This window comes from Felis catus, chromosome E1 (assembly GCF_018350175.1).
Source record: "Felis catus isolate Fca126 chromosome E1, F.catus_Fca126_mat1.0, whole genome shotgun sequence".
In the NCBI taxonomy this organism is placed as follows: Eukaryota; Metazoa; Chordata; class Mammalia; order Carnivora; family Felidae; genus Felis; species Felis catus.
In genome coordinates this window covers 38,144,805-38,172,770 of record NC_058381.1, presented here as the reverse complement: position 1 = coordinate 38,172,770, position 27,966 = coordinate 38,144,805, and the positions used below count along the sequence as shown (strand labels likewise).

The 27,966-nt window shown below is 37.0% G+C and overlaps 1 protein-coding gene across 2 annotated transcripts; it reads left to right on the top strand.

Moving 5' to 3' along the window:
- Positions 1-5,073: 5,073 nt before the first annotated feature.
- Positions 5,074-27,966, top strand: FBXO47 (F-box protein 47). 2 transcript variants are annotated; one of them, XM_045044689.1, is made up of 11 exons: positions 5,074-5,286; positions 8,407-8,616; positions 9,049-9,141; positions 12,236-12,312; positions 14,077-14,154; positions 16,776-16,884; positions 21,669-21,845; positions 22,812-22,958; positions 23,626-23,768; positions 26,565-26,724; positions 27,374-27,966. In XM_045044689.1, exons 2-11 carry the CDS (start codon positions 8,433-8,435, stop codon positions 27,484-27,486), a joined length of 1,281 nt encoding a protein of 426 aa, XP_044900624.1. In that variant the 5' UTR covers positions 5,074-5,286; positions 8,407-8,432; the 3' UTR covers positions 27,487-27,966. The 2 variants fall into 2 exon arrangements, with proteins under 2 accessions (XP_044900624.1, XP_003996816.1); XM_003996767.6 differs by having other exon boundaries at positions 8,971-9,141.

Below are 27,966 nucleotides of genomic sequence, written 5' to 3'. Positions count from 1 at the left end.
TCCTCCTCCTTTCTCCCTGCAGGCTGAAATGTGAATATGATGCTTTGAGTTCAAGCCACTATCTTGGGCCATGAGATGGAATCCACAGGGTGAGCACGTAAAGCAAGAAGGTAGAAGGAGCCTGGATTCCAGATGATGGTGAAGCTGCCTCATCAGCCCTGATTGCTTATCTCTAGACTTTATTTATGTGAGAAAAACAAATTCCTATCTTGTTTAAGCTGCAATAGTTGAGAGTGCTCTATCGGTTGCAGCCTCTCCTAATTTTAAGTGATACTTTTTTTTTTTTAACTTTACTGTTAAGTAATCTCTAGTTGCATGCTCTACTGACTGAGCCAGCCAGGCACCCCGTAAATGATCTACTCTTAAAAGTAGAAGTTAACTTTAAAAAGTTTATCCTAAGATGAATATACAAAGTGCTCCTTGCAGCATTCAGTAGCAAAAAATTGAAAACAATCTAATGACTCTAATTAAACAAATTTGTACGATATATATCTTTATAGTGAAATACTATGTAACTAGTAAGAAGAAGAATATAGATTTATATTTTTGACCGGGAAAGATCCCATCAGGAAGGAAATGTACTGAAGTGTTATCAGTAGTAATCATCAAGTAGAAAGATGAGGTTGATTTTGGAGTGGGGGATGGGGTGGGGGAAGAGGTGGAACTTGTGTACATTTTTACATTTTTTTGCAGTGATCATTGATTTCTTGTAGGAATTTTGAGTTATTATTTCGTTTTTTAATTTGAGAGAGAGAGAGAGGGAGCGCAAGCAGGGTAGAGGGGCAGAGGGAGTGAGAATCTTTAGCATGGTCCACGCTCAGCATGGAGCCGGACACGGCTCGATCCCATGACCTTGGGATTGTGACCGGAGCCGAAATCAAGAGTTGGACACTAAACTGACTGAGCCACCCAGGCGCCCTGAATTCATATTTTTAAGAAGAAAACCTGTGTATTGCTTCAGCTTAAAATATTTGTGGAATTTCCTTCCCTAAAGTTTTTACAGAATGTTACAGATAACCAGCTTTTTTGGAATAATTTAGGCCAGCTCTCTCTCCTCTTACTCTGAAAGTCAGGAATGAAGATAGAATTTTATCACACGGCATCCCATAAAGGGAATGGGAGTGCCTGGGTGGCTCACTCTGTTGAGCGTCCGACTTTGGCTCAGGTCATGATCTCAAGGTTGGTGGACTCGAGCCTCACATCAGGCTGTGTGCTATCAACACAGACCCCGCTTCAGATCCTCTGTCCCCTTTTCTCTCTGCCCATCCCCCGCTCATGCTCTCTCTCAAAAATGAAAGAAAAAAAACATTAAAAAACGGTAAAGGGAATGATATTCGAGACTTTCATGACACACAATAATGGTTAGGGGCTCATTTACTAAAATAAAAATAATTGCAATAGATCTCCCTGCCCACACGTGGCATATCTGGGAGTCAATTTATATTTGGATCCTTGCAAAATTCTGAGTATCGAGTAAAACAACACCAGCATCACCTAGGTTTGGGTGGGTGTATGTGTGTGTATGGGGATGTAGCAGGAGCACAGAGAGAAATACCACGGGAAGTAACTCATCTCTACGTTGAGACCATTGTTAATGCTTTCAAAGAGCTCAAAGAATAACAGGATAACTTAGACCAATACATAATTAATTATGATTCAAGGCAGAATGAAGTGCCTATAGAACAGTACCAGAATGAAGAAGGTTCAAAAGAGGAAAAACATTTCTCATTATAGGGATTTTTAAAGGTTTAAGACTCTTAGAGGAAATAGCCTGTGAAATGGGCTAAGTCAGTATATGTTGAACTTGACTATGGATTTTGTTAAAATGCAGATTCTGATTCAGTAGGCTGGATGCAGGGTCTGAGATTCTGCATTTCTAACAAACTCCCAGGTCATGCATACTGTTGGTCCTGGGACTCCTCTTCCAGAAGCAATGGTCTAAAGTCTATCTTAGGATGTCCAAAGATAGAGCTGGAAGAGAGAGATTTCCAAGCAGAGAAATCAGCATGAATGACACTACCAGGGTGACAGCAATGGGGTCGGTGGTGGGGAGTTTGGGAAGTTTTCTGGAGACATAAAATTCAGCCACATTGAGGCAGGTCTTGAAGGCTAGCTTGAGAAGCTTGGACTTAATTAGAGGCAATAAGGATCCATTGAAGGCTATGGGGCAAGGGAATGATATAATCAGTAATTAAAATGCTCATATATATCCCAGTGAATAAAACAAGCTTAATAAATCTATAAATATTTGAAGTTAGTTAATTTGGAGTCCATGAGCAAACATGCATTCATGTTCCCCTGCTCTTTATGAATACAAAATTAAGTGCAGGACCTTGGAAGGAGTCTATGCAAGTAGGAAGTCCTGAAGTTTAAATTTCACTTGGCTCATGGTGGGTCCATTTCTATATCTATTGTTCTTCCATATGTGAAGGATACAGAAGAGGTATAAGGGATCTCAAAGAGTTTACAGTGTCATTTAGGAGGGAAAGCATACCTATTGAAGAAACAAGCTTCATGCAAGGAGGAAGATTTTTTTTAAGTTTGTTTCTTTATAAATAATTTCTACACCCAACATGGGGCTGAAACTCACAACACCTGAGATCAAAAGTTGCATGCTACTGACTGAGCCAGCGAGACACCCAGGGAAATCATTTTTGATGGACGTTTCAACACAAAAAATCTGCTAAAGGAGACACTTCCCCCATCCATTCTTCCCTCCCCCCCTCATCCCCACAGGAGTAGCAGGTTTGTCTTCTTGGGAAGGAACAGAATACATGCTAGTCCAGGTCAGGTGCTTGTGACCTTGAGCCATGGAAGGCAGAAACTATACTTCCCTTGCAGTTAACATGGGGCTTGGCAGAAAAGTAGGCATGGATCAAATGTAACAAATGAACGAACAAGTTGAGGGAAAGAGATCATAGAGGACACTGAAGAAATGGCAGAGATTTGAGTTTGATGTGGCTGGCAAGGCAAAGCCACTGTACATTCTTGAGATGGGAAATGACAAACGGACCCAAAGTTCTTCGACCTCAACTGGATTGCCAATCCAATGGACACTGGTAGTAATCATCTAACAGACACCCTGCAGCACTCAGCACTACTGACTGCTCCACACTCTTGAAGCACTCTATTTCAAGCCTCCAGGACTCCATTCTCTCTCCTGGTTTTCTTCAGCTAACTCTACTGGATGCTCCTTTTCAAATTCCTCTAAGAACTTGTCCTATTTTCCCCAGTCTCTGAATGTCCATCAACGTGTATCTCCAGCCCAGAGTTTTTCTTCCAACCTCCGGATGTGCAAATTCAACTACTTTCTTGATATCTCGACTTGGATGTCTCCTAGACACATCAAATTTACCATCTGCAAAATTAAACTCTTAATTTTCTGCTTGGAACGCTCCTCCTCACTTGCAGATCTCAGCAACTGGGATTAACATCCACCCACTCATTAAACATCAGAGGCCTGGGAATCATTCTGTATTGTCTTCCTTTCTCTCCCACCAATTTCTAATCCGTCAGCAAATTCAGTTACTTCTACCCCCAAAATATATCTCTAACCTATCTCTCCAGGCCACCCCTCTAGTTAGGCATCAACATCCCAACAGATCTCCTCTCTTCTGCTTCTACCAGCCTCATTCATTTTCCACAGAAAAGCTGAGCAATTTTTCAATGATGTAAAGCAGATTATATCACTCTCTGCTTAAAACTCCTCCATGACTTCCCATGACACTTTGAATAAAAGGTAAACTGCGATCACTCAGGATCTTTGTATCCATTAGACACTACTGGCCAACGGCCTAAGGGCTGAGATCTTCATGGACCTATAAAAACTGTTCAGCGGGTTGGGGGGGGTGGTGAGTGGGGAAGAACTAACTCCAAAAAACTGCAGTCAAAATTAATAAATGTTCGTGACTTCATAATATAACAATATGCCAACTAATACTAAATATAAAGTCAATCTTTATGTAGTCATTTATGTATTTTATTTCAACGAAGGATGTGGGCTATAAGAGGAGTAGGTCCCCCACAGGGCTTCTAAAATAAGCTTCTTTTAAGGCCTTTATATAAGGTTCTACACACCCCCATCTGTGCTTACCTCTCCATGGTCTCCATGATGCTACTCTCCTATTTGCTCACTAAACTCAACCAGGCAGCGTGACAAATTCCTACAATGTACCAAAATCTTTCTTGCTTTTCCCTTTGCCCCCCATCCCTTTGCTTGACTGGCTCCTTCTCCTCCACTAGTTCTCAAAGTGTAACCTCCTCAAAGGGACCTTCCTGACCAATCCATCTAAAGTAGGCAGCCCCCCCCCCATACCACCTTGCCTTATTTCCTCCATAACACTGTTTATGTGGTCTTTTCCATTAAAGTAATAAGTTCCAGTAAGGCAGGAAAACGTGTCTTGTTCTCTGTTGTATCCCTACGGCCTACTCCAGTAACTGGCCCAGAGCAGGCTTTAATAAATAGCTATTGAATGAATGAATAAATGAATGTAAACTTCATTTTCAAGGGAAGAGGGGCAAGCTAGTAAGATCTGTCTTGGACTCCATCGTGGGAGGCTGGAGGCACAAATCCTCCTTTGATTCTAGGCACCCAGATAGATTTAAAAAGGAATGTTTGGAGGTTTCTTCCAACAGAAGTTTTGATCAAAGCTCTTGTAACTTACCCTACTGGGGTGGGGGCAATGGGAACAAAAATGGGCTCAGAACTAGGCTGAAGGGAAAGGAAGTGGTTTGGAGGAGATGCGTGGCGGGCCAGGTTGGGGCTCTTCGTTTGCACCCTCCCCTCCCCCAGATTCTAACGGCTCCACCCCTTCCTGTCTTCAGCTTGGAGCAAAGGGTGGCTTTGGCCTCCTTTCGGGCTCCGTGGACTACATCCTCGTAAATTATTCATGACGTGGGAGGGCACTATGCCTGCCGGGGCTTTTACTATTCATGAGGAGGCGGAGTCTCCTTCCCGCGGGGGGGCTCCTGAGAGCGTTCTAAAATATTCATGAGGGAGGAGGGTACTATGGGAGCAGGGGCTTCTTGCTATTCGTGAGGGGGCGGGGCTTCCTTCCCGCTGGGGCTCCTGGGAGGATTCTAAAACATTCTTGAGGCGACAGGGGCGCCTGGGAGGCGGGAACGCAACTCCGGAGCCGACCGGAGCTGAACCGGCCGTCTACCCGGCGGGAAAACCTTGAGGAGATACTTTTTTTTTAAACATTAAGAAATTTGAGGATGGTGGGGCAGACCAACTAAATCCCATTTGCCTGTGATTCCTTAGCCGGAAAACTGTCAAAATCTGTGGTAAAAAGAGATTTTTTCCCCCCAGTACTTACTTGGGATGGTTTCATCTTCTCGTGGACTGAAGGGGGTAAAAAATGCATCGACTTGTGGTTTGACTCTTCTGTCGGCCAGTTTCTCCTTTTATGGCCTCCCTGGTTTACCTCTCTGAGGTGTTTGGGGCCAATGCCCGTGCAGATGTGGCGGGTCTCTTCTAGGGTTTGTTAGGTTAAAACAAAACAAATCGCGGCGAATTGCTGTGGGACGGTTTTCTCCGAAAGCGGGGGGGGGGGGGGGGGGGAATTCAGCCAAGAAGGCCCTCAAAGCCTCTCGCAGTCCCAAACGAGCGGGCTGGAACAGAGGCATCGAAACATTTTATTACTATTATTTCGGGCAGTGATTCTCATTCTCTTGAGGGATACGGGGGGTGGGGGTGGGGGGGGAACCGGAAGTAGTTTGGATTACACCTTTAGGATTTTCTGGAAAGCCCGCTTCCCCGCCCTCCCCCTGCCCCAGAAGCCTCCAGGTCTGAGTGAGGAGAAACAAGGAATTGTAAGGGGAGACTTCGGTTTTGAAAGAATGGGCCCACTGCGTTTTAATCCTCAGGGTTTTTTTTTTTTTTTTTAATTTTTTTTTAACATTTATTTATTTTTGAGACAGAGAGAGACAGAGCATGAACGGGGGAGGGGCAGAGAGAGAGGGAGACACAGAATCAGAAACAGAAACAGGCTCCAGGCTCCGAGCCATCAGCCCAGAGCCCCACGCGGGGCTCGAACTCACGGACCACGAGATCGTGACCTGAGCTGAAGTCGGACGCTTAACCGACTGCGCCACCCAGGCGCCCCCTCAGGGGTTTCAATACACACGCTCGGTGGTTGACGCACTGAGTCAACCACTGGGTCTCAGGTGTTCGGCGAGGCCCTGAAGAGCCCGCAGGCCCCACCCAAGTCCCACTTGACACGTTCCTCAGGGGCAGGACAAGCCGTAGGCCAGGTTTATAATTTTAGAAATCGCATACTGTGAGAAGTGAAAAACAACCTCGCGGATTAAATAAATGAAGATTCTTCCATTTGGTGGATTTGCATGCAGCCTTTAAAATATCTATGCTTGTAGAAGTATCTGTTGGTATGGAAGGAAATTAGTTTCACTTACAATTGCAATTGAAAAAAAAACCCAGATTACAAAATAATATGAACCGTGATCCCTGTTTTGTTAGAAACATACATATATATATAATATATATGTGTATGTATATATATATAATATATATGTGTGTATATATAATATATGTATATATATTATATGTGTGTATATGTAATATATATGTGTATATATAATATATGTATATATATTATATATGTATATATTATATATGTGTGTATATTATATGTGTATATGTATTATATATGTATATATTATATGTGTATATATAACACATATACATAATATATATAATGTATGTGTTATATGTTATACATATGTTATTAAATATATAATTCTGGGATGATATGAACAAAAGTGTTTATCAGTGAATTTAATGGTCTTTTTGTTTTGCTGTATTTTGTAAACTTTTGACAATACAGTATGTTACTTCTGTAATTTTAACGAGTATTTTGAAATCTCTTCTAATTTAAATGCTCGTGGAATGCTAAAGCAAGGTGCTATGGTATGTTTTTAAAGGAGGGCCTCAGTATGCTTTTCACTAAGAACTACACTTATTGGCCATGTTTTCAAATGTAACTGATTTTAAGTTGCTATAAGTAACCTCTTAGAGGAATACATAACAATGTGATTTTAGCAATTGTGTGACAAAAGGAGGAAATGCATTTTGGTCAGATGTATTTGTAACTCTGATGAAATGTCTCAGTCGTTACTTCGGAGACAGAGAGCCTTAGATTGGAGTTGTAGTTATGCATCTGTACATCTACCTGTATGTGTATATACAAAAGACTGTGTTTTCTGAATGGGAGCAGTAGTGACACAAAGTCACTGCATGTTATGAATATTTTTTTTTAATAATTTTCTTGGTGTAAGTAAATTATAGAAGAAATGCTCATTTTTGAAATCAAGTTGTATAGGCCCTTCCTAAACCTTCTAAGTAACTAATATTAACCAAAAGTGGAATTAAGAGGAAAATCATTGCTCATTTATTTTTTCTAGTCTTATTAATTTTACAAGACTTTAATTTTACTGCTTATTTGTGTTATCCAGTACCTAATTGGTAATAGTAATGCAATCTTCTTAATCTGTTAGAGCTGGTAACTTTTAAAAGCTCTAAACTTAGAATTTTTTTTTAAGTTTATTTATTTTCAGAGAGAGAGAGCGAGTGGGGGGAGAGGTAGGGAGAGGGGGAGAGAGACAGAATCCCAAGCAGGCCCCACACTGTTAGCGTAGAGCCCAATGCAGGGCTTGAACTCACGAAGTGAGAGATTATAACCTGAGCTGAAACCAAGACTTCGTTGGACGTTTAACCAACTAAGCCACCCAGGTGCCCCTAAAATTTCTATTTCTTCTCTCTTTATTTTCACTATTTCCAACAAAAGAAAATGTTAGTACTCAGTTTTAAAGACACAAAGACTTTACTACAAAATTTTAAAGCTACATTGATATTTTGATTTCTTTTTAGAATGTAAAGATTGTGAAAACAACATACTAACGGACAGATACTGAATGTTTTGAATTTGTTATATTGGTTTTTTGTGTCAGATCTTTTACTTTTTCAAACTTTTGCATATTTCTTTTCTTAGACTATATCTTACCCAAATACGTGTTTCTTATTCTACTAAAATTCTTTACCTAGAATATTTGGCTAAGAGGGAAAAGATTTTTAAACATTTCATATCGTGTGAAATGAATAAATAGACTCTACGGGGGGGGAACTCCATAAATTGGATATTATATTAAAACGTTTGTAAATAGAGGGGTGCCTGGCTGACTCACTTGGTAGAGCATGTAACTCTTGATCTCGTGGTCATGAGTTCAAGCCCCACAATGGGAGTAGAGATCACTTAAGGAAAAAAAAAAAAAGATTTGTAAATAGACAGCTATTGCCCATCAAAGTGTCAAATTCATTTTAAAAGAACAGCTCTTCATTGCGATAATCTCCTTTCTTCTTTGTCTCTTATATTTTATTTTTCTAACCAGGATCAATTCATGAGATAAGAAAGAGGATGGCATCTAGAATAAATACCAGTTTCACTTTGATTCCCAACCAGAAATATAGACGTAGTAATCGTCGATCCAACAGCTATTTTTCCGATACCCTTGGCTCAGAATCTCAGCCCTTATCAACGCTTGGAAATTTTAAAGCCTTGCCATTGGAAATATTCCAAATAATCTTAAGATATTTGTCAGGTGAGGTCTGGGGACTATGAGTAGGTTATATAGACACTTGAATATTTTTTCCCAAGAACTAGTTTATCGTCTTAGGCCCTGCTAGAATATTAATGGTATTTACATTATGTTTATTTTCTAAATTTTCATCATTGTTAGGCAAGGGGTACAATGAAGAAAGTACGACACTCAAACTCTTTAAAGCATGCCTCTAATTATAATAACATGGTAACTTGACGGTTACATCCCTAAATATTTCCAATTCATTGAACGGTAGATTTTAAACAATTTAAAGATTATAAGTTAAGATTGTATAATAGTGCTACCCTTATCATTAAGCCATTTATATATATGTATTTATATTTCTTTTGATAGTGAAGGATATCAGCATGCTAAGCATGGTGTCCAAAACAGTCAGCCAGCACATTATTAATTATATCTCAACCTCATCAGGAAGCAAAAGACTTTTGCTACAGGATTTTCATAACCTTGAGCTGCCTAGCAAGAGACAAGACTCTGCCATACTGGAACATTACAGATCTCTAGGTAATTTATGTAATGAGAATTGTAACAAGTAAAGAACTACACTTAATTAAGGGGATTTTATTAAACAATTCTGTAAGGCCTGTGGGAAATGGGGTATTTCTTAAGATGTGCCTATTGCTATGATGCTTTTACCCTTCAGTGTGAGGACTTTCCCATAATAGTCTCTTATACTTATCTTTGAAGATGAGAGAATGCACTTTAATGTAAAGTATCAGTCCTTGTGATTTCATGTCCATACAATGTCACCTTTGCTTATTGTCTAGGTGGCTTATCAGTTTAGGAAACTGATGTATTTTCTATGCTTTACTTCCTGTGTATCTAATGAGTTTTATCTCGAAACCTGTTTTCTCTTTTAACCATAATCTATAGTCCTTAAAACAGAAATGTTGTGGAAGATCACTTATTCTCTTATCAGAAACAATGTGTTTTTTAAGATACTCTACACATTTACTAATAAATCTTTATGCTATAATAAATTAACCTTATCAAAGGAAATTACAATTTCTTCCCTTGATTTGTAGTTGTTTATGTCTTTCATCCCATTCATTGATTTTATTCTCCCTCAGAGTGCTGAAATAAAATTCTAATTTTGACTTGACTAGTGACACCAGTTTAATTATGAAACTACCTTGTAATTAACCAAAGTATGGCAATAAAACCAAAAATTAATGAGATACCTGGGTGGCTCAGTTGGTTAAGTATCCAACTTTGGCTCGGGTCATGATCTCATAGTTTGTGAGTTCAAGCCCCATGTCAGGCTCTGTGCTGACAGCTCAGAGCCTGGAGCCTGCTTCGGATTCTGTGTCTCCCTCTCTCTCTGTTCCTCCCCTATTCACACTCTGTCTCTCTTTCTTTTTCTAAAAAATAAACATTGGGGTGCCTGGGTGGCTCAGTCGGTTAAGCGGCCGACTTCGGCTCAGGTCATGATCTCGCAGTCCGTGAGTTCGAGCCCCGCATCGGGCTCTGTGCTGACAGCTCAGAGCCTGGACCCTGTTTCGGATTCTGTGTCTCCCTCTCTCTGACCCTCCCCTGTTCATGCTCTGTCTCTCCCTGTCTCAAAAATAAATAAAACGTTAAAAAAAAAAATTTAAAAATAAACATTAAAAAAATAAAAAAAAATTAAGATGATGTTTTCAGGTTTTAAATTAAGATATAATAGTTCAGTGATTATTATCTTTTAGTAGCCCAAGGATGCCTAGCTTTAAGATTGTATACCTGTGTAAATACATAAAAGTGTATTTGATAAGTGTATTTAATAAGATTAAATGAAAGGTATGTAATTTGATTGCAGTGTTACTGGTTTCAGTATTTATGATTAGACTTAGTAAAGCCTGTAACAGAATATAGCAATGGCTTTTTGCTACTTGTCATTGTAAATATCCTTTTCCAAACATCCTTAGTTACAGAACAAGTGGTGTGGTGAAAGAGCTTATTTTTTTGGTTTTGATCTGAAAGAATTTTCTTCTCCATGACCAAGACTTAGTCACTCAAATAAGCAAAACAGCCTTAAGATAATTATATGGATAATTCAGTGGAAAAATACAAATATGTATTGATCTTAATAGCCAGCTTTTAAAAACAGTTTTATTCACGTAATGATTTCAACCTTCCATTTAATTTTGGTGCAGACACCTGGCTTATGACTTATTCTTTAGGTAAATTTGATGTACCTACCATTTTCTCATGTTGCCATTCCTATCTGATCTGTTCTTGTTTTCAGACATCAAAATAACATTTTCAGAATTCTGTGCTCTGAAAATTATAAATTTTAATTTGCTTCTTCATACAAAACAGAGCAGATGGCCAGTGTGAAAAGAACATTACATCTGATTCTATTTTAGTGGGAAGAAATTTTAAAAGTTGGCCTCTAAAGGGTATAGCAGAGCACCTGTGTTAAAAAAAATAAATAAGCCAGCCAGTACTGGTTTTTATGGTAAATTGCAATCCTTAAAAATAGGAGTTTTACATTAGAAAAAGCAACCAACATACAATTATAGCTTACAATTCCCCGGCTATGCTATGCCATGGAACTGGATGCCAAAACATGAAAGGAAAAAGAACTCAGCTTAAAAACCAAGCACTGAAAATGTCTTTTTATGTACAAAAATAAGAAGGGTTTATATTTCAAACTCAATTCTGGTCATGTGTTATCCAAACATAGCAACTTCTAAAAATAAATTGGATTCCCATAGATTCTACAGAATTATATAAAGCAGTTATTATATGTGTTAAAAAGTAAATGCAGAGAAGATAAAAATGGAGAAATTCATGATATTCAGATATATATTTTCCTACCATGTATCTTATTTTTAGTGTAAGGACAACATTGCCCTTATAGGAATGTTAACAGTGTATTGCCATTTTAGGAAAACAGAACACATAAAGTTACAGGAAACAAATCATACACTGTCACTGTAGTTCAAGTTACATATCTCACTGGGAAATGGAAGAGTTTTTTTTTTCTTTTTTAAAATATCTGAATACAAAATTCTATACATTCTTAACATATAAGCCCCATAAAAGGATATCTTTGAAGGAAGAAATGGATATTTCATCCAAACTGTATACTTTCTGTGAGTGAAAATAACTTCTAACCCCTGAAATTTTAAGTACTTAATGCTTTAAAAATTTTTTTTATCTGGAGAAAGGAATACAAAATCCCTTTTTTCATTCTTTCCATGTTTTACGTTAACGACTCTTAAAACATTTTCCTTCGTGAACATGATGTTAATTTCAAGAACTATTGGAATCTGTTTTCTTGAGAATAAAGATAATATAAAGTTCCACTAGTGTATCTTTGTGTCTGTTGTTGTATCTTTTTAAGTCTAAATAGTTTCCGTATCTGTCTTATAATATCAATTTCATAATGTTTTGTAAGATTTTATGCCACTTAGTGGACATCAGAGTTACTTGGTAAATACCATATACTCTTACTCCCAAACTTCCTCTTCAGAACCATGTCAGCTCACAGTCTACTGTGATATACCATACTTGACTTTCAGGAAATGTTATGCTGTGCTTTATAGGTACTCTTAAATTAATTGCATTGTTATCTTTTTTTTTTTTTTTTTCATGTGTCTCTTTACTTTCTCAGGTCTGCTATTTAAAAGATGTACATTGCTGCTACCCACAAGGGAAAGACTAAAGTACATTCACAGGATACTGGCAGAAGTAAGATCACACTTCTTAATTAGTTCATAATCTTGGTTTCCAGTAAAGATATTTTAATGAATGTCTTACACTCATTTTAGATCCATCTTCAATTAGTAGAATTTCATAAGTTAGTACTAAAAACTGATTGATGATGATCTAATACCAAGTATCCAGAGATTATAAACCACCAAAATGCAGTAGTCTTTTACTTATCATATAACAATGTTTTAAATGTTTGTTTGTTTGTTTGTTTGTTTGTTTGTTTTGAGAGGGAGAGAGAGAGAATGAGCAGGGGAGAGAGGCAGAGGGAGAGACAGGTCCCACGCAGGCTCTGCACTGTCAGCGCAAAGCCTGATGTGGGGCTCAGTCCCACAAACCATGAGATCATGACCTGAGCCAAAATCAAGACTCAGATGCTTAATCAACTGAGCTACCCAGGCACCCCATAAAATAATATTTTTATGTAACTAAGAACATCATTCAAGTTTGTTAAGCTTATCAGAGTATAAAAGTATTTTTACCCTACATGAGAATCCTGAGGATGTTTTAAAGTGGTGATTTACGTATTTCATTAAAATGAAATCATTTCTTACTGCTTAAATTTTCAAAAAATAGGAAAGTGTTTTTAATATTAAAATAATACAACTTTTATGATAATTTATGACTTGGAAATATGTATCAATGTGTTTAGGCATAATCTCTGTATAAGCTTTTGAATTTCACTATACAAACTCAAATATACATCCAATGCTGCGGTTCAGTTCTACACTCAATAGTATGCAAACTGTTTCTGATGCATCAGCTTTTTTCATGTCGGCATTTGCATGAAGTTCAGATCTATATTATTGCAGCAGCTTCTCAGATGATCTTTCTGCCATCTATTTCTTCACTTCCCAGGACATTCTGTATGTTGAATCAAGATATTCTTCCTATGGGGCGCCTGGGTGGCACAGTCGGTTAAGCGTCCGACTTCAGCCAGGTTATGATCTCGCGGTCCGTGAGTTTGAGCCCCGCGTCGGGCTCTGGGCTGATGGCTCAGAGCCTGGAGCCTGTTTCCGATTCTGTGTCTCCCTCTCTCTCTGCCCCTCCCCCGTTCATGCTCTGTCTCTCTCTGTCCCAAAAATAAATAAACGTTAAAAAAAATTATAAAAAAAAAAAAAAGATATTCTTCCTAAAGCATCCCTTTCATCAAGTTAATTTTCTTGCTTAAAAATCTTTCGGTGGTTACTCAATTTCAGCAAGATAAAGTCCAAAGTCCAGGGTTCTCCCTGACGATGCAACCTTACTTCTACTACATTGAGCCCAATTAAGCATGTCATATCTTTCTTTCCATATAAACCTTTTTATCCTACCTCTATAAAATTTTGTCATTGTCATTTCCCTCACCTATCTTTTCCATTCATTATATTTGCATCTTACTCTAAGACAGTGCTTTTTTCACATCCTTCAGAAGCTGTTTTGATCAAATTTATCTTGTTTCTGCTTTCACAATATCTGATACAGTATATATTTGGTCATTTTAACATTTATATGTATTCTAACCTGAATTATCAAAATAATTTCATGTGCATGTATTTTATTCTAAATAAATTATGAACTTGAAGATGGACTCTGTTTATACTTCTTTTGAGATCCCACCTATTTAACACAATGCTAATTAGTTATTTAGTGTTTTAATTATTTTCAATACTGAAAAATTCCTGCATATTTCCATTAAATTTGAATGTCCAATCATTGTACAGTTCCATTGAAAAAGAGGAATTAATAGTTGTTTCTTTACAGGTTTCCTGTTTTAAATTCAATGGCTGTGCAGCCCCTATCCAATGCTTAGGATTACCATGTTATGGCATGTTTTTGCAGGTACATTTTTAAATTTTATTTTTTATAGGTACATTTCATGAAAGAAGAAGAAAAGGAATGCTTTTTGAAATGTTAACAAGTAGAGCATGTAATCTAGCTTTCTGTAGGTTAATAAAAATAATCTAGAAGAGAACAAAATATAAAGATCTGAGGATGTGTTAATCTAATAGTGTGTTTGCCACCTCAGATTTTTTTCTTGAATTTCTCAATGGTAAGAACATTTAATATTTATTTGCTCCATACCAACATCCTTGACATTTCCAGCCAACTGTAAAGACTAGTAATCTTGTGGGGTGGAGTGTGCGTGCATGTGTGTGTGTGTGTGTGTGTGTGTGTAATAAAGTTTTAGTCTTGAGCTAGTTATTTAAAATGTGGTTTTAGGGGTGCCTGGGTGGCTCAGTCGGTTAAGTGTCAGACTTCGGTTCAGATGATCTCGCAGTTCGTGGATTTGAGCCCTGCATCAGCTCTGTGATGACAGCTCAGAGCCTGGAGCCTGCTTCGAATTCTGTGTTTCCTTCTCTCTCTGCCCCTCCCCCACTTGCACTCTGTCTCTCTCTCTCTCTCAAAAATAAATAAACATTTTTTTTAAATGTGATTTTAGAAGTGAAAAAAATTGTAACTTTGGGAGATGATAGATGTGTTAATTATTGTAATTATTTTGCAGTATATACATATATAAAATCACTACACGGTACACCTTTGACCTACACAATGTTAATGTCAATTATATCTCAATTAAGTTGATAAAAAAAAGAAATAAAACTACATGATTTTAAAAGTTTTTGACAGGGTTGCCTGGGTGGCTCAGTCACCGGTTAAGCGGCCGACTTCGGCTCAGGTCATGATCTCACGGTCCGTGAGTTTGAGCCCCGCGTCGGGCTCTGTGCTGACAGCTCAGAGCCTGGAGCCTGTTTCAGATTCTGTGTCTCCCTCTCTCTGACCCTCCCCTGTTCATGCTCTGTCTCTCCCTGTCTCAAAAATAAATAAAACGTTAAAAAAATAAAAATAAAAAATTAAAAGTTTTTGACTAATCTTTTATTATAAACAAAGAAGATAACAATACTATTATTTAATGTTATTCAATATTAATGATATATTATTAATCTAATACATCGTTCTAAGCAGTTTAAATGTACAGTATACCCTTGAACAACACAGGTTTGAACTGTCCAGGTCTACTTATAGGCAGATGTTTTTCAATAAATCAGTATAGTACTATAAATGTATTACCTCTTTCTTATTTTATTTTTCTTTTTGAGAGAGAGAGAGAGAGATCGGAGGAGGGGCAGAGAGAGAGGGAAACAGAGAATCCAAAGCAGGCCTTGCACTGTCAGCAGAGAGCGTGTGTGGGGCTCAAACTCATGAACCCTGAGATCGTGACCTGAGCCAAAGTTGGATGCTTAGCTGACTGAGCCACCCAGGCGCCCCTTTATGATTTTCTGAATAACATTTTTCTTCTCACTTTATTGTAAAAATACAGTATGCAATACATATACAAAATATATGTCAATTGGCTATGTTATTGGTAAGGCTTGTGGTCAACAGTAGACTATTAGTAGTTAAGTTTTGGGAGAGCCAAAATCTATATGTGGATTTTCGACTGTGAGGGGGTGTCAGTGCCCCAACCCCTGCCTTGTTCAAGGATCAGCTGTAATAACTTATTTAAAACTTAAACAACCTTACAATGTTTATAACAATCTTGCTCTATATCCCAGCCTCCCAGCCACCATCTGCCTGCCCAGATTCCAGGGGCCTAGTTCCTCTTACTATCCCTCTTTTAAGATAGACTTTTGCTTTGGGAGAGGGGGTAGGGACAGGTAATATAAACACACATATGCATATAAAATTCAAAAGGTACAAAATTGTATAAAGTGAAAAGTAAATCTCCCAACAAGGCCTGTCCCTTATCTACCAAGTTCCCTTCAACAGAAGTAACTGTTGTTAGCAGTTTCTTCTATGTCCTTCCAGAGAAAATGAGATTAATTTTTAAACTACTAAAATCCAGTTCAACTATTTTAAGAAAAATTTGTGTGATTAGTCAACCTTTTGAGAATCTAACTGTAGTGGTATACCATTTGAATTTCCTTTTCATATATATATAACTTTACATTATGGTTTGTTCAATGATAATTATTGAACTCTGTCCTAATAAAAATGTTTGCTTGTTCACATCAAAATGTCATTAATAAATAGTCATAACTGTCATATTAAAATGAAATCATTATCACTTGTATGTAATATCATAATTGATAGCTAGAGGAGATTAAAGGGATTCTGTTGAAGTCTAAAACTAAACTACAGTATGTTGTGAGTCAGATAGCTAATACTATGTTCTAGGGTTTTGGCTTTGTTATTTTACTCATACTGTCAGTTCAGGATTCAGGACCATTTGAAAGTTCTCTGAAAGGATACTCCCTTTACAACCAAAAAGAAACTGGATTTTGGAGCATTTCTGGGATTTGTTTATATAAATTTTCTTATTAAATATTCCATACTGCATAAAAATTGCACATCACCTCAATCATATGATACAGGTATTATGTTCATAAGGCAGTAGTGACTTACATTTTGATTTGATGGTCTGAACATCTACAATATTTCCTTTATTTTATTATTCTTAGACCTTAACAGCAGGTTGGGATGAACTCGAGTGCCATCGTGTGTATAACTTCTTATGTGAGCTGACTGATCTCTCCCGTAAGATGCAGACCGTTGTCTGCAGCAAACCAGGTAAAAAAAACTACAATTAATTAGTATTATTACAGATATTAAAATAGGGGGGAAAAAGGAGGGCACCTTGCCTGAGAGGCTCAGTCAACCTAGCGTCCAACATCGGCTCAGGTCATGATCTCATGGATCATGAGTTCAATCTCATGGATCATGTGCTGACAGCTCAGAGCCTGGAGCCAGCTTCAGATTCTGTGTCTCCCTGCCCCTCCATGCCCCTCCACCGACCTCCCCCCACCCACTCATGCCCTGTCTCTCAAAAATGAATAAACATTAAAAAAATTTTTTTTAATAGGAAAAAAAAAAGAGCAGAGTTCAAAAATGTATTTAAAAGTAAATCATGACAGGGGCACCTGGTTGGCTCAGTCGGTTAAGCCTCCAACTCTTGACCAGCTCAGGTCATGCTCCCAGGGTTCATGAGTTTGAGCCCTGTATCAAGCTCTGCACTGACAGAGTGAAGCTTGTTTGGGATATTGTCTCCCTCTCTGCCCCTCCCTACTTGCTCGCTATCTCTCTCTCAAAATAAATAAAAATAAACTTAAAAAAGTAAATCATGACATCCATATGTAGTAAAAGGACAAAGAAATGTAAGGGAATGATAAACACTGAATTAAACTGTGAAGCAAATATGGCATGTCATTAGAGAAAGAAGTACTCAGGGCTTAATTGTATTGATATTTTATTCCTTAAGTCTGGATAGAGGATACAAAGGTGTTTGTTATAGCATTATTTAAACCTTTGTGTATATATATGAAATATTTCATATTTTTAAAATTATGGAATCCTACAATCTAGCAATATCACTGGGAGACACTCCCACAGTGTGCATAAGGAGACATGTATAAGAATGAACATTCTTATACAGTATGGAACCATGAAAAACTGCAAACAATCTAAATGCCCATTGTCAGGTGAATGGATAAATAAATTAAGTATTCATACAATGAAATCCATTAGTAGTTAAAATGTATTAATGAGTAGTTAAAATGTATGGATAAATCTTAAAATATAATTTGAGAAAAAGGTAACCAAAGGATATTTTCAATATAATACTATTTATATACAAATTAAAAACATGTAAAATAATTCTATATATTCTTTATGATAACATACATGTATTAAAAAGTGTAAGAACAGGAGTGCCTGGTGGCTCAGTCAGTTAGGCCTCTGACTTTGGCTCAGGTCTTGATCTCACGGTTTGTGGGTTCAAGCCCCGTGTCAGGCTCTGTGCTAACAGCTCAGAGCCTGGAGCCTGCTTCAGATTCTGTGTCTCCCTCTTTCTCTGCCTCTCCCCTGCTTTCATTCTGTCTCTCTCTCAAAAATAAATAAACGTTTAAAAAATGTAAAAAAAGAAAAGTATAAGAACATAGTTGGGAGATGTGATAATTAAGTTTGAGTGCCCATGTGGCTAGGCCACAGTACCCAGATATTTGGTCAAACATTATTCTAGACATTTCTCTGAAATTATTTCTTAGATGAAATTAACATTTAAGCAGTAGACTTTGAGTAAACAGATTACCCTCATCAATCACTTGAAGGCCTTAGTAGAAAAAGACTGACCTTCCCAAGCAAGATAAAATTCTGCCAGCAGACTGCCTTTGGACTTGAACTGTAACTATTCTCTGTTCTCTAGTCTGCCAGCATATCCTGCAGATTTTGGATTGCCAAACCTCAACAATCTCATGAGCCAGTTTCTCAGAATAAATTCTTCTCTGTGTATACATACACACCCTGTTTGTTTTATTTTTCCAGAGAATGTTGACTAGGTACAAGAGGGTCAAAACCCAAATTCAAGATGGTGATCACCTCTGAGGATGAAGGGCAAGGGGATTGGGAGTGATATACAAGGAGCTGTAAATGTACCTATAATGTTTTATTTATTTTAAAAATCTGAAGCAAATATAGCAAAAAGTAAAGCTTTGACAAAGCTACGTGATTGGTACACAGTATTTTTGTAGTATCTCTGCTTTTTCTGACAGTTTGAGATGTTTCATTATGATACAAATTATGGATCAAAAAGGCAGATTAGAAGCCCAATGAAACAATAACAAAATTAATTTATCATGTCCCTTCCTTGATCAAAAACTTTCACTGGCTCCCTAATGTCTTCAAAATAAAGTCCAAACTTTTTATACTGGCCTTTACATTCTAATCCCACCCAACTTTTGCAGACTTATTCCCCACTATTCTCTGTATTTGTTTGACATAGAGTAGGCTTCTCACTCTACTCACTGTGTCTCACACATCTCTTAAACATTTCCACTTCATATCTTTTATTCATTCTCTATTTTTTTTTCTGAAATACCATCTCTCCTCATTTTTTAAAATGTTTTTATTTATTTTTGAGACAGAGAGACAGAGCATGAGCAGAGGAGGGGCAGAGAGAGAGGGAGACACAGGATCTGAAGCAGACTCCAGGCTCTGAGCTGTCAGCACAGAGCTCAACGTGGGGCTCGAACCCATGGACTGTGAGATCATGACCTGAGCTAAAGTCAGACACTCACCCAACTGAGCCACCCAGGCGCCCCTCTCCTCATTTTTTAAGACCCAACTTACCTGACTTTCCTCTGTAAAGCCTTTCTTGATCCCCAGGCCTTCAGTGATCTCTGATACCTACACATCTACGTTACGTTAAGCCTAATGTGGCTTAAACATTAGGAAGTACATACTTCATACGGCCTTAGATCATTGGTAGACTTTCCATTTATACTTGTCTTATCTATAAGTAAATAGATCATAAATTGTATAAAAATGTAAAATGGTGCCACCACTATGGAAGACAAGCTTGACCATTCCTCAAAAAGCTAAACATAGATTTATCATATGACCAAGCAATTCCACTCCTAGGTATTGAAAGCTGGGACTTGGAAAGATACATGTATGCCAATGTTCACCACAGCATTATTCACAATATCCAAAAAGTGGGAACAACCCAAGTGTTGAACAGATGAATAGATAAACAAAATGTGGTATATTCATACAATGGAATATTTTTCAGCCATAAGAGGGAATGAAGTCTTGATCCATGCTAAAATGGATGAACTTAGAAAGCATGCTAAGTGAAATAAGTCAGACACAAAAGGACAGATGTTGTGATTCCACTTAAATGAGGTACCTTAAACAGGCAAATTCATAAAAACAGAAAGCAGATTAGAGGTTATTAGGAACTGGGGGCAGAGGGAAATTGGAGTTATTGCTTAAATGGTTATAGAGTTTGTTTGAGGTGATAAAGAGTTCTGGAAATAAACAGTATGATGGTGGAACAATATTGTGAATGTAATTGAGGCCATTGTATTATACAAGCTTTAAAAATGGTTAAGATGGCGAACACTATGTTATATATATTTATATACATATAAATAAATATATATATTTACCACAATTTTTAAAAATTAATAATATAATAGATTTTTAAAGTTTATTTAAGTAATCTCTACATTCAACATAGGTTACAAACCCATGACCCCAAGATCAAGAGTCTCATGCTCTTCCGACTAGCCAGGCACCCCAATAATATGATAGATTATAAACTATTGAATTATATACTTTAAATGGGTGAATTATATGGTATGTAAATTATGTATATTTCAATAAGTCTGTTTAAAAAGCAAACACAAGATTCCACTTCATACCCACCAGAATGGCTAGAATCAAAAAGTCAAATAATAACAAATGTTGGCGAGAATGTGGAAAAATTGGAACCCTCATACATTGCTGTTTGGGATGTAAGACGGTACAGCCATTTTGGAAAGCAGTCTGGCAGTTCCTCAAATGATTAAACATAGCATTACTAGATGACCCAGAAATTCCACTCCTAGGTATTTCCCAAGAGAAATGAAAACATATGTCCACACAGAAACTGGTACACAAATGTTATAATAGCCGAAAGGTAGAAGCAACCCAAATGTCCATCAATGGGTGAATGGATAAACAAAATGAGGTATATCTATGCAATGGAATATTATTTGACAAAAGAAAAAAAAATGAAGGAAGTACTGATAGATGTCATAACATGGATGAACCTTAAAAACATGCCAGGTGTTGTATTTATGAACATTTAAAGTTACTTGCTTTATATATTGCTATAATAAAAATGTGATTTTAAAAAAAAAGCATGCTAAGTGAAAGAAGCCAGTTACAAAGACCACATACTATATGATTTCATTCATATGAAAGTCCAGAAAGAGGAAGGCTTTAGAGACAGAGGGTTGATTATTGTTGCTTAAGGCTAGGGGTGGTAAATAATGGAGGGGGGGGGGTGATAGCTAAAAGAACAGGATTTCTTTTTGAAGTGATGAAAGATTCTAAAATTGGCTTGGTGCTAGCTGTACATATCTGTGAATATACTAAAAGCCACTCAATTGTATGGTGTGTAAAGTATATCTCAATAAAATTGTTTAAAAAATAGTCCCTTGGGGCACCTGGGTGGCTCATTCAGTTAGGCGTCCGACTTCAGCTCAGGTCATGATCTCGCGGTTTGTGAGTTCGAGCCCCGCGTCGGGCTCTGTGCTGACAGCTCAGAGCCTGGAGCCTGCTTCGGATTCTGTGTCTCCCTCTCTCTCTGCCCCTCCCCTGCTCATGCTCTGTCTCTCTGTCTCAAAAATAAATAAAAACATTAAAAAAAATTTTTAATAAATAATAGTCCCTTGATAATCTAAAATTTTTACAGAGGAAAATGAAATAGCACTTTCAGTACAAAGCATGTTACAAATGTCTATCACTGACCTATCCAATATGCACATCAGCCTTTCTAGGAAGAATGGTTTACAATTCTTTTGTCTTCATAGGAAGTGCTCGAAAACTAGAGTTAAGGATCAGACTATTCTGTAGGAGCGTCCTGCTTGATCACTGGATACATCAAAGTGATTCTGCTTTTTGGTTGACGCGTATATTAAAACCATGGCCAATGGTGAATCAGGCAAGATTATTGTATATCATCTTTGGACCAATATCTCCTCAAGATGGTGAGCATCCATTTTTCAGGAATGTATGTTACAAAATTGGTTAATTACTCTTACTTTAGGAAGCATATCTTTTTGTACCTGCTCAGTTTCATCATTCCTATTGGCTATACTGTGTTTCATGATTTCATAGATGTACACTACATTGGTTTATGCATTGGTTTACTACATTGGTTTATGCACTTAAGACTGCAGGCCATTACCATATATATTCCAATCATCTTTGGTATACCTAAAAATCACTACATTTTATTCCTAAACATTACCTTAACTCAAGATTATGTTTGCTGCTGGAGGGGACTCATAATGCCTGTAAAGCACAGTAGTCGAAATTGATGTTTTGGGTGTATAATATGATTATTTGAAATTTTGCCTTTCTAGTTAAGTTTTGCTTAGGTTAACGTTAATATTAGCGTGCAGTGCTTTGTTTCACATTGTCTCTGTCAGGAAGTAACTAGTTTAAAGTACACTGAATAGGAACAGGAAGCCAATCTGGGATAAAATTTTGTTCTGTGTAATTCACAAAGCAAATTGGTCATAGATAAATAATGAAAAACTGACTGGATTACTGTGTTTTGGTATAAATGTTTGAAAGATACTCAGATACAGCATGCTCTCCTTTCAGAAGGACATCAATAGATTTGACATGATTTTACTAAGATTACATCATTTACTACAATTTCTGTTACAGGAATAGCATTATCTTTGAACTAGAAGCACTATTCTGCTTGGCGAAACTACCTTTACTTCATTTAGCTATTGTTCCTATGCTTCATCACGTCTTCCAGAGACATTCAAACTTAGACTGTTATCAAAATTGACTTTCATTATGAAAGTTAAAATGAAAGTAGCATATATAAGAAATGGGATTCCATTATGCAGTCCAATTTCCTTTTTAAACAATCCATGAAGTCTTTATCATAAATCCAACTATTCTGTCATAGCCTAGTTTTTGTTTCAATTATCTAGGACAGGTGGTTTGGCAGAAAATGATAGAAGAACCTACAGATGAATCCAGTCTGAAAGGTTTGGCTGATGCCATTAAATTACTATATGACACAGGCACGAAAGAATGGACAGCAGATGATGTTATCAGTCTTATAGATGAACTATCAGGTAAAAATACATATTTACCACATAGAATCATAGAAATGTATTCTCAGAATATGGTTATAAAATTGTAAGGATAATTCTATGGGTAATAAATGAATTACCTATTCGAGATCACTAAATGTTCTAAAATATTTAAAGAGTTTGACATTATGTTTGAAGAGAACGCATATCATCAATGTACTTTCCTCCACTTGCCAATACATATATATTTATTACCATTACTGTTTGAAAGTTGCACGAATTTAATTATAGCTCAATCATTCCCATTTTGTAAATTCTCACAAACACCCTCCTAGGCTGTGTAAGAAGAAAGCCCTCTCCTATTGGCAAGGAAAAGGAAAACAATTTTTCCCATTCTTGCAGAATTCTTTGGATTCTAAAGTTTATAAGATTTCTTTCCTTACACAGAATTAGACTATCATGCCTTTTGATCTATATGTAGGAGAAATGCTTTGACCATATTACTAGAACATTTGTAAAAGTCACCATAACTTGGCAATAATCTCTGTCTCTAGTTGAATGCTATACAACTAAAGCATTTTTTCTGAGCTTTTCCCTTGGCACTAGTTGTATTTCCAACAAGGTGATATAATATTGCATGTTCTTAATGGTGTTTACTAGAGCTATTATATAATTTTTCACTAAATAACTGTTCTCCCTCTAATAAAAGTGGTTCCCCGTGAATGGCTTCTAGAGAACAATGCACGTCTCCTAATCCTAAGTGGGAACAACATCTGTTTCACTTTCATGGCTAGTAAAGCTGTGAATGGACGGGCCATTGAATTGGCAAAGCTGATAGTCTTTTTGGCTTTGGTAAGTAAACGAGTTTTTCTCTAGTAAGTTAACATTACAGTTTACTTACTAGGGAGCTGCCCTGAAAGAACTGAAATATGTTCAAAACATTTTGAAAGAATAAGTATTTAAGCATATATTTTTATGATACTTAAAAATATTTTAATATAGTAATATAATATCATATTTGGAAACATTCCTTATATTCACCTCTCCCCACTTCATGTCTATATTGTTATTATACAACTCTGCCAAACTATATTCTTTTTTTAAAGTCCCATTTTCAAAAAGCGCTTTTTCTTTCTTTTTTTTAATTTTTACTGTTATTTATTTACTTTTGAGAGAGAGAGAGAGAGAGAGAGGGAGAGAGAGCATGATCAGGGGAGGGGCAGAGAGAAAGAGAGATACGAATCCAAAGCAGGCTCCAGGCTCTGAGCTGTCAGCACAGAGCCCGATGCAGGGCTTGAACTCGTGAACCTCGAGATCATGACCTGAGCTGAAGTTAGTCGCTCAACCGCCTGAGCCACTCAGGCATCCCTAAAAAAGCACTTTTTATGATTCGCTTCAAAATAATCAGTGGGCAGCAGGGCGAGGATGTAAAAGTAAATGATAGTAGAGAGGAGACAAGATTGGTGATTGTTGAAGCTAGGGAATGTATATTGGGGGTTCATTATACTATTATTTACACTTTGTATAGTTAAAATGTTTTTCAAAATAAAACATCGAAAAATATATTTAATATGCATTCATTTAACACAAATCGAGTGTTTTACTACGGGCCATACACTGTGTAATATTCTAAGACTGTGGAAATTGGGGAGCCTGGGTGGCTTAGTCAGTTGGGCATCTGGCCCTTGGTTTCAGCTCAGGTCATGATCCTGTGGTTCCTGGGATCAAAACCTGTGTCAGGCTCCACGCTGGGATTTTCTCTCTCTCTTCTCTCTCTGCCCCTCCCCTGCTTGTGTGTGCTCTCTCTGTCTCTGTCTTTATCTCTCTCTCTCGAAATAAATAAATAAATAAACATTAAAAAAAATACCTATTAAAAACTATGGAGATGAACAGAACAAATCTCTGACAAAAAGCGGCTTAAGGTCTTTTAAGAGGTATCAGTTTATTTATTTATAAATAAATTCAGTGTGATAAGTACAAAAATAATGTACAAATAGAAACAGAGGTAACAGAGAGGAGCCAATATTGGGTGAATATAGAGCACAGACAAGGCTTCCCCAATCCCAGTAGAAATATGTTTTTAAAAATGAATAGAAGTTTGCCAGAAGATTGAAGGGGGGGCGTTGCAAATTATTCAAGCATGTACCTGCACGTATTACATAAAATCTCATTGATTTAGCTACCATCACAGATGCCACCCCACCAGTGCTTCAAAAGCAGCAAGAATAGTCTTCCAGTTGACTATTATGAGGAGTAATTGAATGTGATCCATTTCCTATGAAATGGAGACCAGGTTCTTTACCAACTCAGCTGCTTAAAACATGAATGAAACCTCTGTGGCTCTTCTTAAAATGTGAAACTGTGAAGAAAGCTATAAATTAACTGAATTCGCAATGCAAATATTTATTTTAATAATTAAGCAGATTCCCTCAAAAGGAGAAAGAGATGGAACTGCCTGGCTATATTCAAAGGACTGTAAGCAGTTCAGTATTACTATTTCTGGAGTAAAATGTTCAGAGGAAGAGGAGGTGAGGTTAGATAGGAAGGGAGAGGCTAGGTAAGGAAGGGTTTTGTCAACCATCCTGTGGAGGTTGAACACATCCTCTAATAAGGAGCTGCTGAAAAGTTTTAGGAAGGTGAGTGACATGATCGGTTTTAAGTCTTTGGAAGTTTACTTTGGCAGCACTGTAGCAAGTGGAATGAAGAGGAAGTCACTAAGGATGACTTCCCTGCAAAACCTCTGATAAACATCTTAATTCTGATCCTTAATTTTCTCTAAATGGCGTCAGATTTGTCTTCTCTTTGTCTTCATTTGCTAATAGTGGTCATAAGCCATTGCATGTGTGGGGCAAGTCATCTCCCGGAATTGATCGCAAGCTCTTTGACATCCAGGACTATGTTGCTTATTAATTTCATAGTGCCTGGAACAGTGCCTATTACACAGTGCACAGTCCACAAATCTTCCCTGTCAGATTTACATTATAACTAAATTTTACACTACTATATGGTTTATTTTCATGTTGTGTGTTATTTGACTATGTGATTTAAGTTGGCCATTTAGAATGTTAGTAAATAAACCTTTGTCCTTTCAGCTACTCTTAACTATTAACATGTAATCTTTACTTTAAATATTTTATATTTTAAATAATAGAGAGGTAAATACTCCCTACAACTCTTATAGTAGAGAGTTGATAATACCATAGTTTTCTTGCCTTTTAAAATTTCCTGTTTGTCACCCTTATTGGATTCCCGGAAAATAGAAGCCCTGTCTTAATGGCTTAACCATTGTGTCTCCAGCTCTTAGCATCTGCTCAGTAAATAGTTGCTGATTGAATGAATGAGCATAAGTCTTATTTTTCATATGCTTAATAATTATTCGCAATGTTAGTTCTTACATTAATAAATAATGCACTATGATAATCTTGAGCAAAACTTTTAGTCACCTCACACTTTTTTCCCACTAAAATTGTACCATTTGAAAGCAAAGGAGAATTAAATGTAAGAGCATGTCTCACTTATAAACTCAATATGATGTTGTGTGTAATAAAATCATGTTAAGTCATAAACCGTTATTATTAGTACCATTTTAAAATTCTGCAGTTTCCTTTACATGAAGATTTACCATAATTCTTTTTATATCTAAATCAGGTGTGTGAGAAAGAACTATACTGCATGGATTGGGCGGTTAAAATGATGCAAAAAGTCTGTAAAGTCTTTAGCACTCCGGTGGAAAGAAATAACTTCCTGCAGAGTGTGGCAAGTGCATTTGCTTGTGTTATAATGGAAATGCTGCAGTCAGTTATGTCCGGTGAGTGTACATGTAGATGGTACACAGGTGTGAATAAAATGCATTCTAATCTCCACTTGAAACAGATAATTCTGTGTAGACTTTTACTTCTAAACTAAGAATAGAAGGAGCAGACATTTTTGGTTTGTTTTTCCATGAGATATATTTAGTTCCTGGTTTTGCTACTTTTTAAATCTGGTATGGATTTTAATGGAAAACATCAAGTTGAAGAGTCTGCTCCAGAAGGAACTCGTTTCAGTTTTGCACAGTAAAATGTTAACTTGCCAACTATCATAATCATCATAATAATATCCCATATTTTTTAGTTTCAACACATATTATTGTATAGTTTAATTAGCTAGTCAATATGATAATCAACCCTATTTTGCAGTTGAGAAAACTAAGTCTTAGCGAAATTACTTGACTTGCCCAAAGTCATATAGTTAGAGGCAGTAAAGCATGAACCAGCACCCTTTTCTTCTACTTCTTAGTACTCATATATAACTCCCTGATTTCAGTGGTTAGTGTATGACTTAGTAAAGATAACTAACTAGTCTTCTGTTACATATTATTAGGGAAAATTGGAACATCTTGTTCTGAATAAATCGTATATTTAAAAATTTAACTGTGATTTTCTTTTCCCTACTGTCCCTTCCTGTGTGGCATACAGGAGACCGTGATGAAGATGACAGAAGCTTTTTGAATCTGTTCCATCTTGTGCATGCTCAGGCTAACTTCCATAAGGAGGTCTTGTATTTGACCATGAATCCTCTTTCTACCTAACTACTCAGAAAGCCTTGCATTTAGAGAATACCTCACTGAACTAACAATTAGAAGAGCGCTACTTTTCCACACTCAGAGAACAGCATCCATGGGACTTTTTATCACCTAAGTAACCTAAGAACTCAAAAACCATAGAACTTTAGAGGCAACTACTTACACCATTATTAATATAAAAATTAAAGACAACCCCAAGAATGTATTGAGATTTCTCTGGAAAACAAGCTGTGCCTCCAGATTTTGATAAACCTAACACCCAACTAAATAGAGCATTAGTATCCAAGAATCTGGGGCCAACCTGTATGTGTGGATGTTTGAAGCAAGGGAGAATTCTGTTTTATAGGTAGAGATGACTCAAATTCACTAAATGGCTTGTATCTGTTCACTTTGCTTAGACTGTGTAGACATAACCTAAAATGTTTTGTGAAGATTTGTAATATGATATTTTGGAATGTATAGATATAAATCACATTTTTTACTACC

What these genes read in the sequence shown, in the direction of transcription:
- FBXO47 (XM_003996767.6), top strand. Translation starts at nt 8,433, where the DNA reads ATGGCATCTAGAATAAATACCAGTTTCACTTTGATTCCCAACCAGAAA. An exon ending in AATCTTAAGATATTTGTCAG is followed by an intron (nt 8,617 to 8,970) that starts GTGAGGTCTGGG and finishes TTCTTTTGATAG; the next exon opens with TGAAGGATATCAGCATGCTA. An exon ending in TGATAGTCTTTTTGGCTTTG is followed by an intron (nt 23,769 to 26,564) that starts GTAAGTAAACGA and finishes TATCTAAATCAG; the next exon opens with GTGTGTGAGAAAGAACTATA.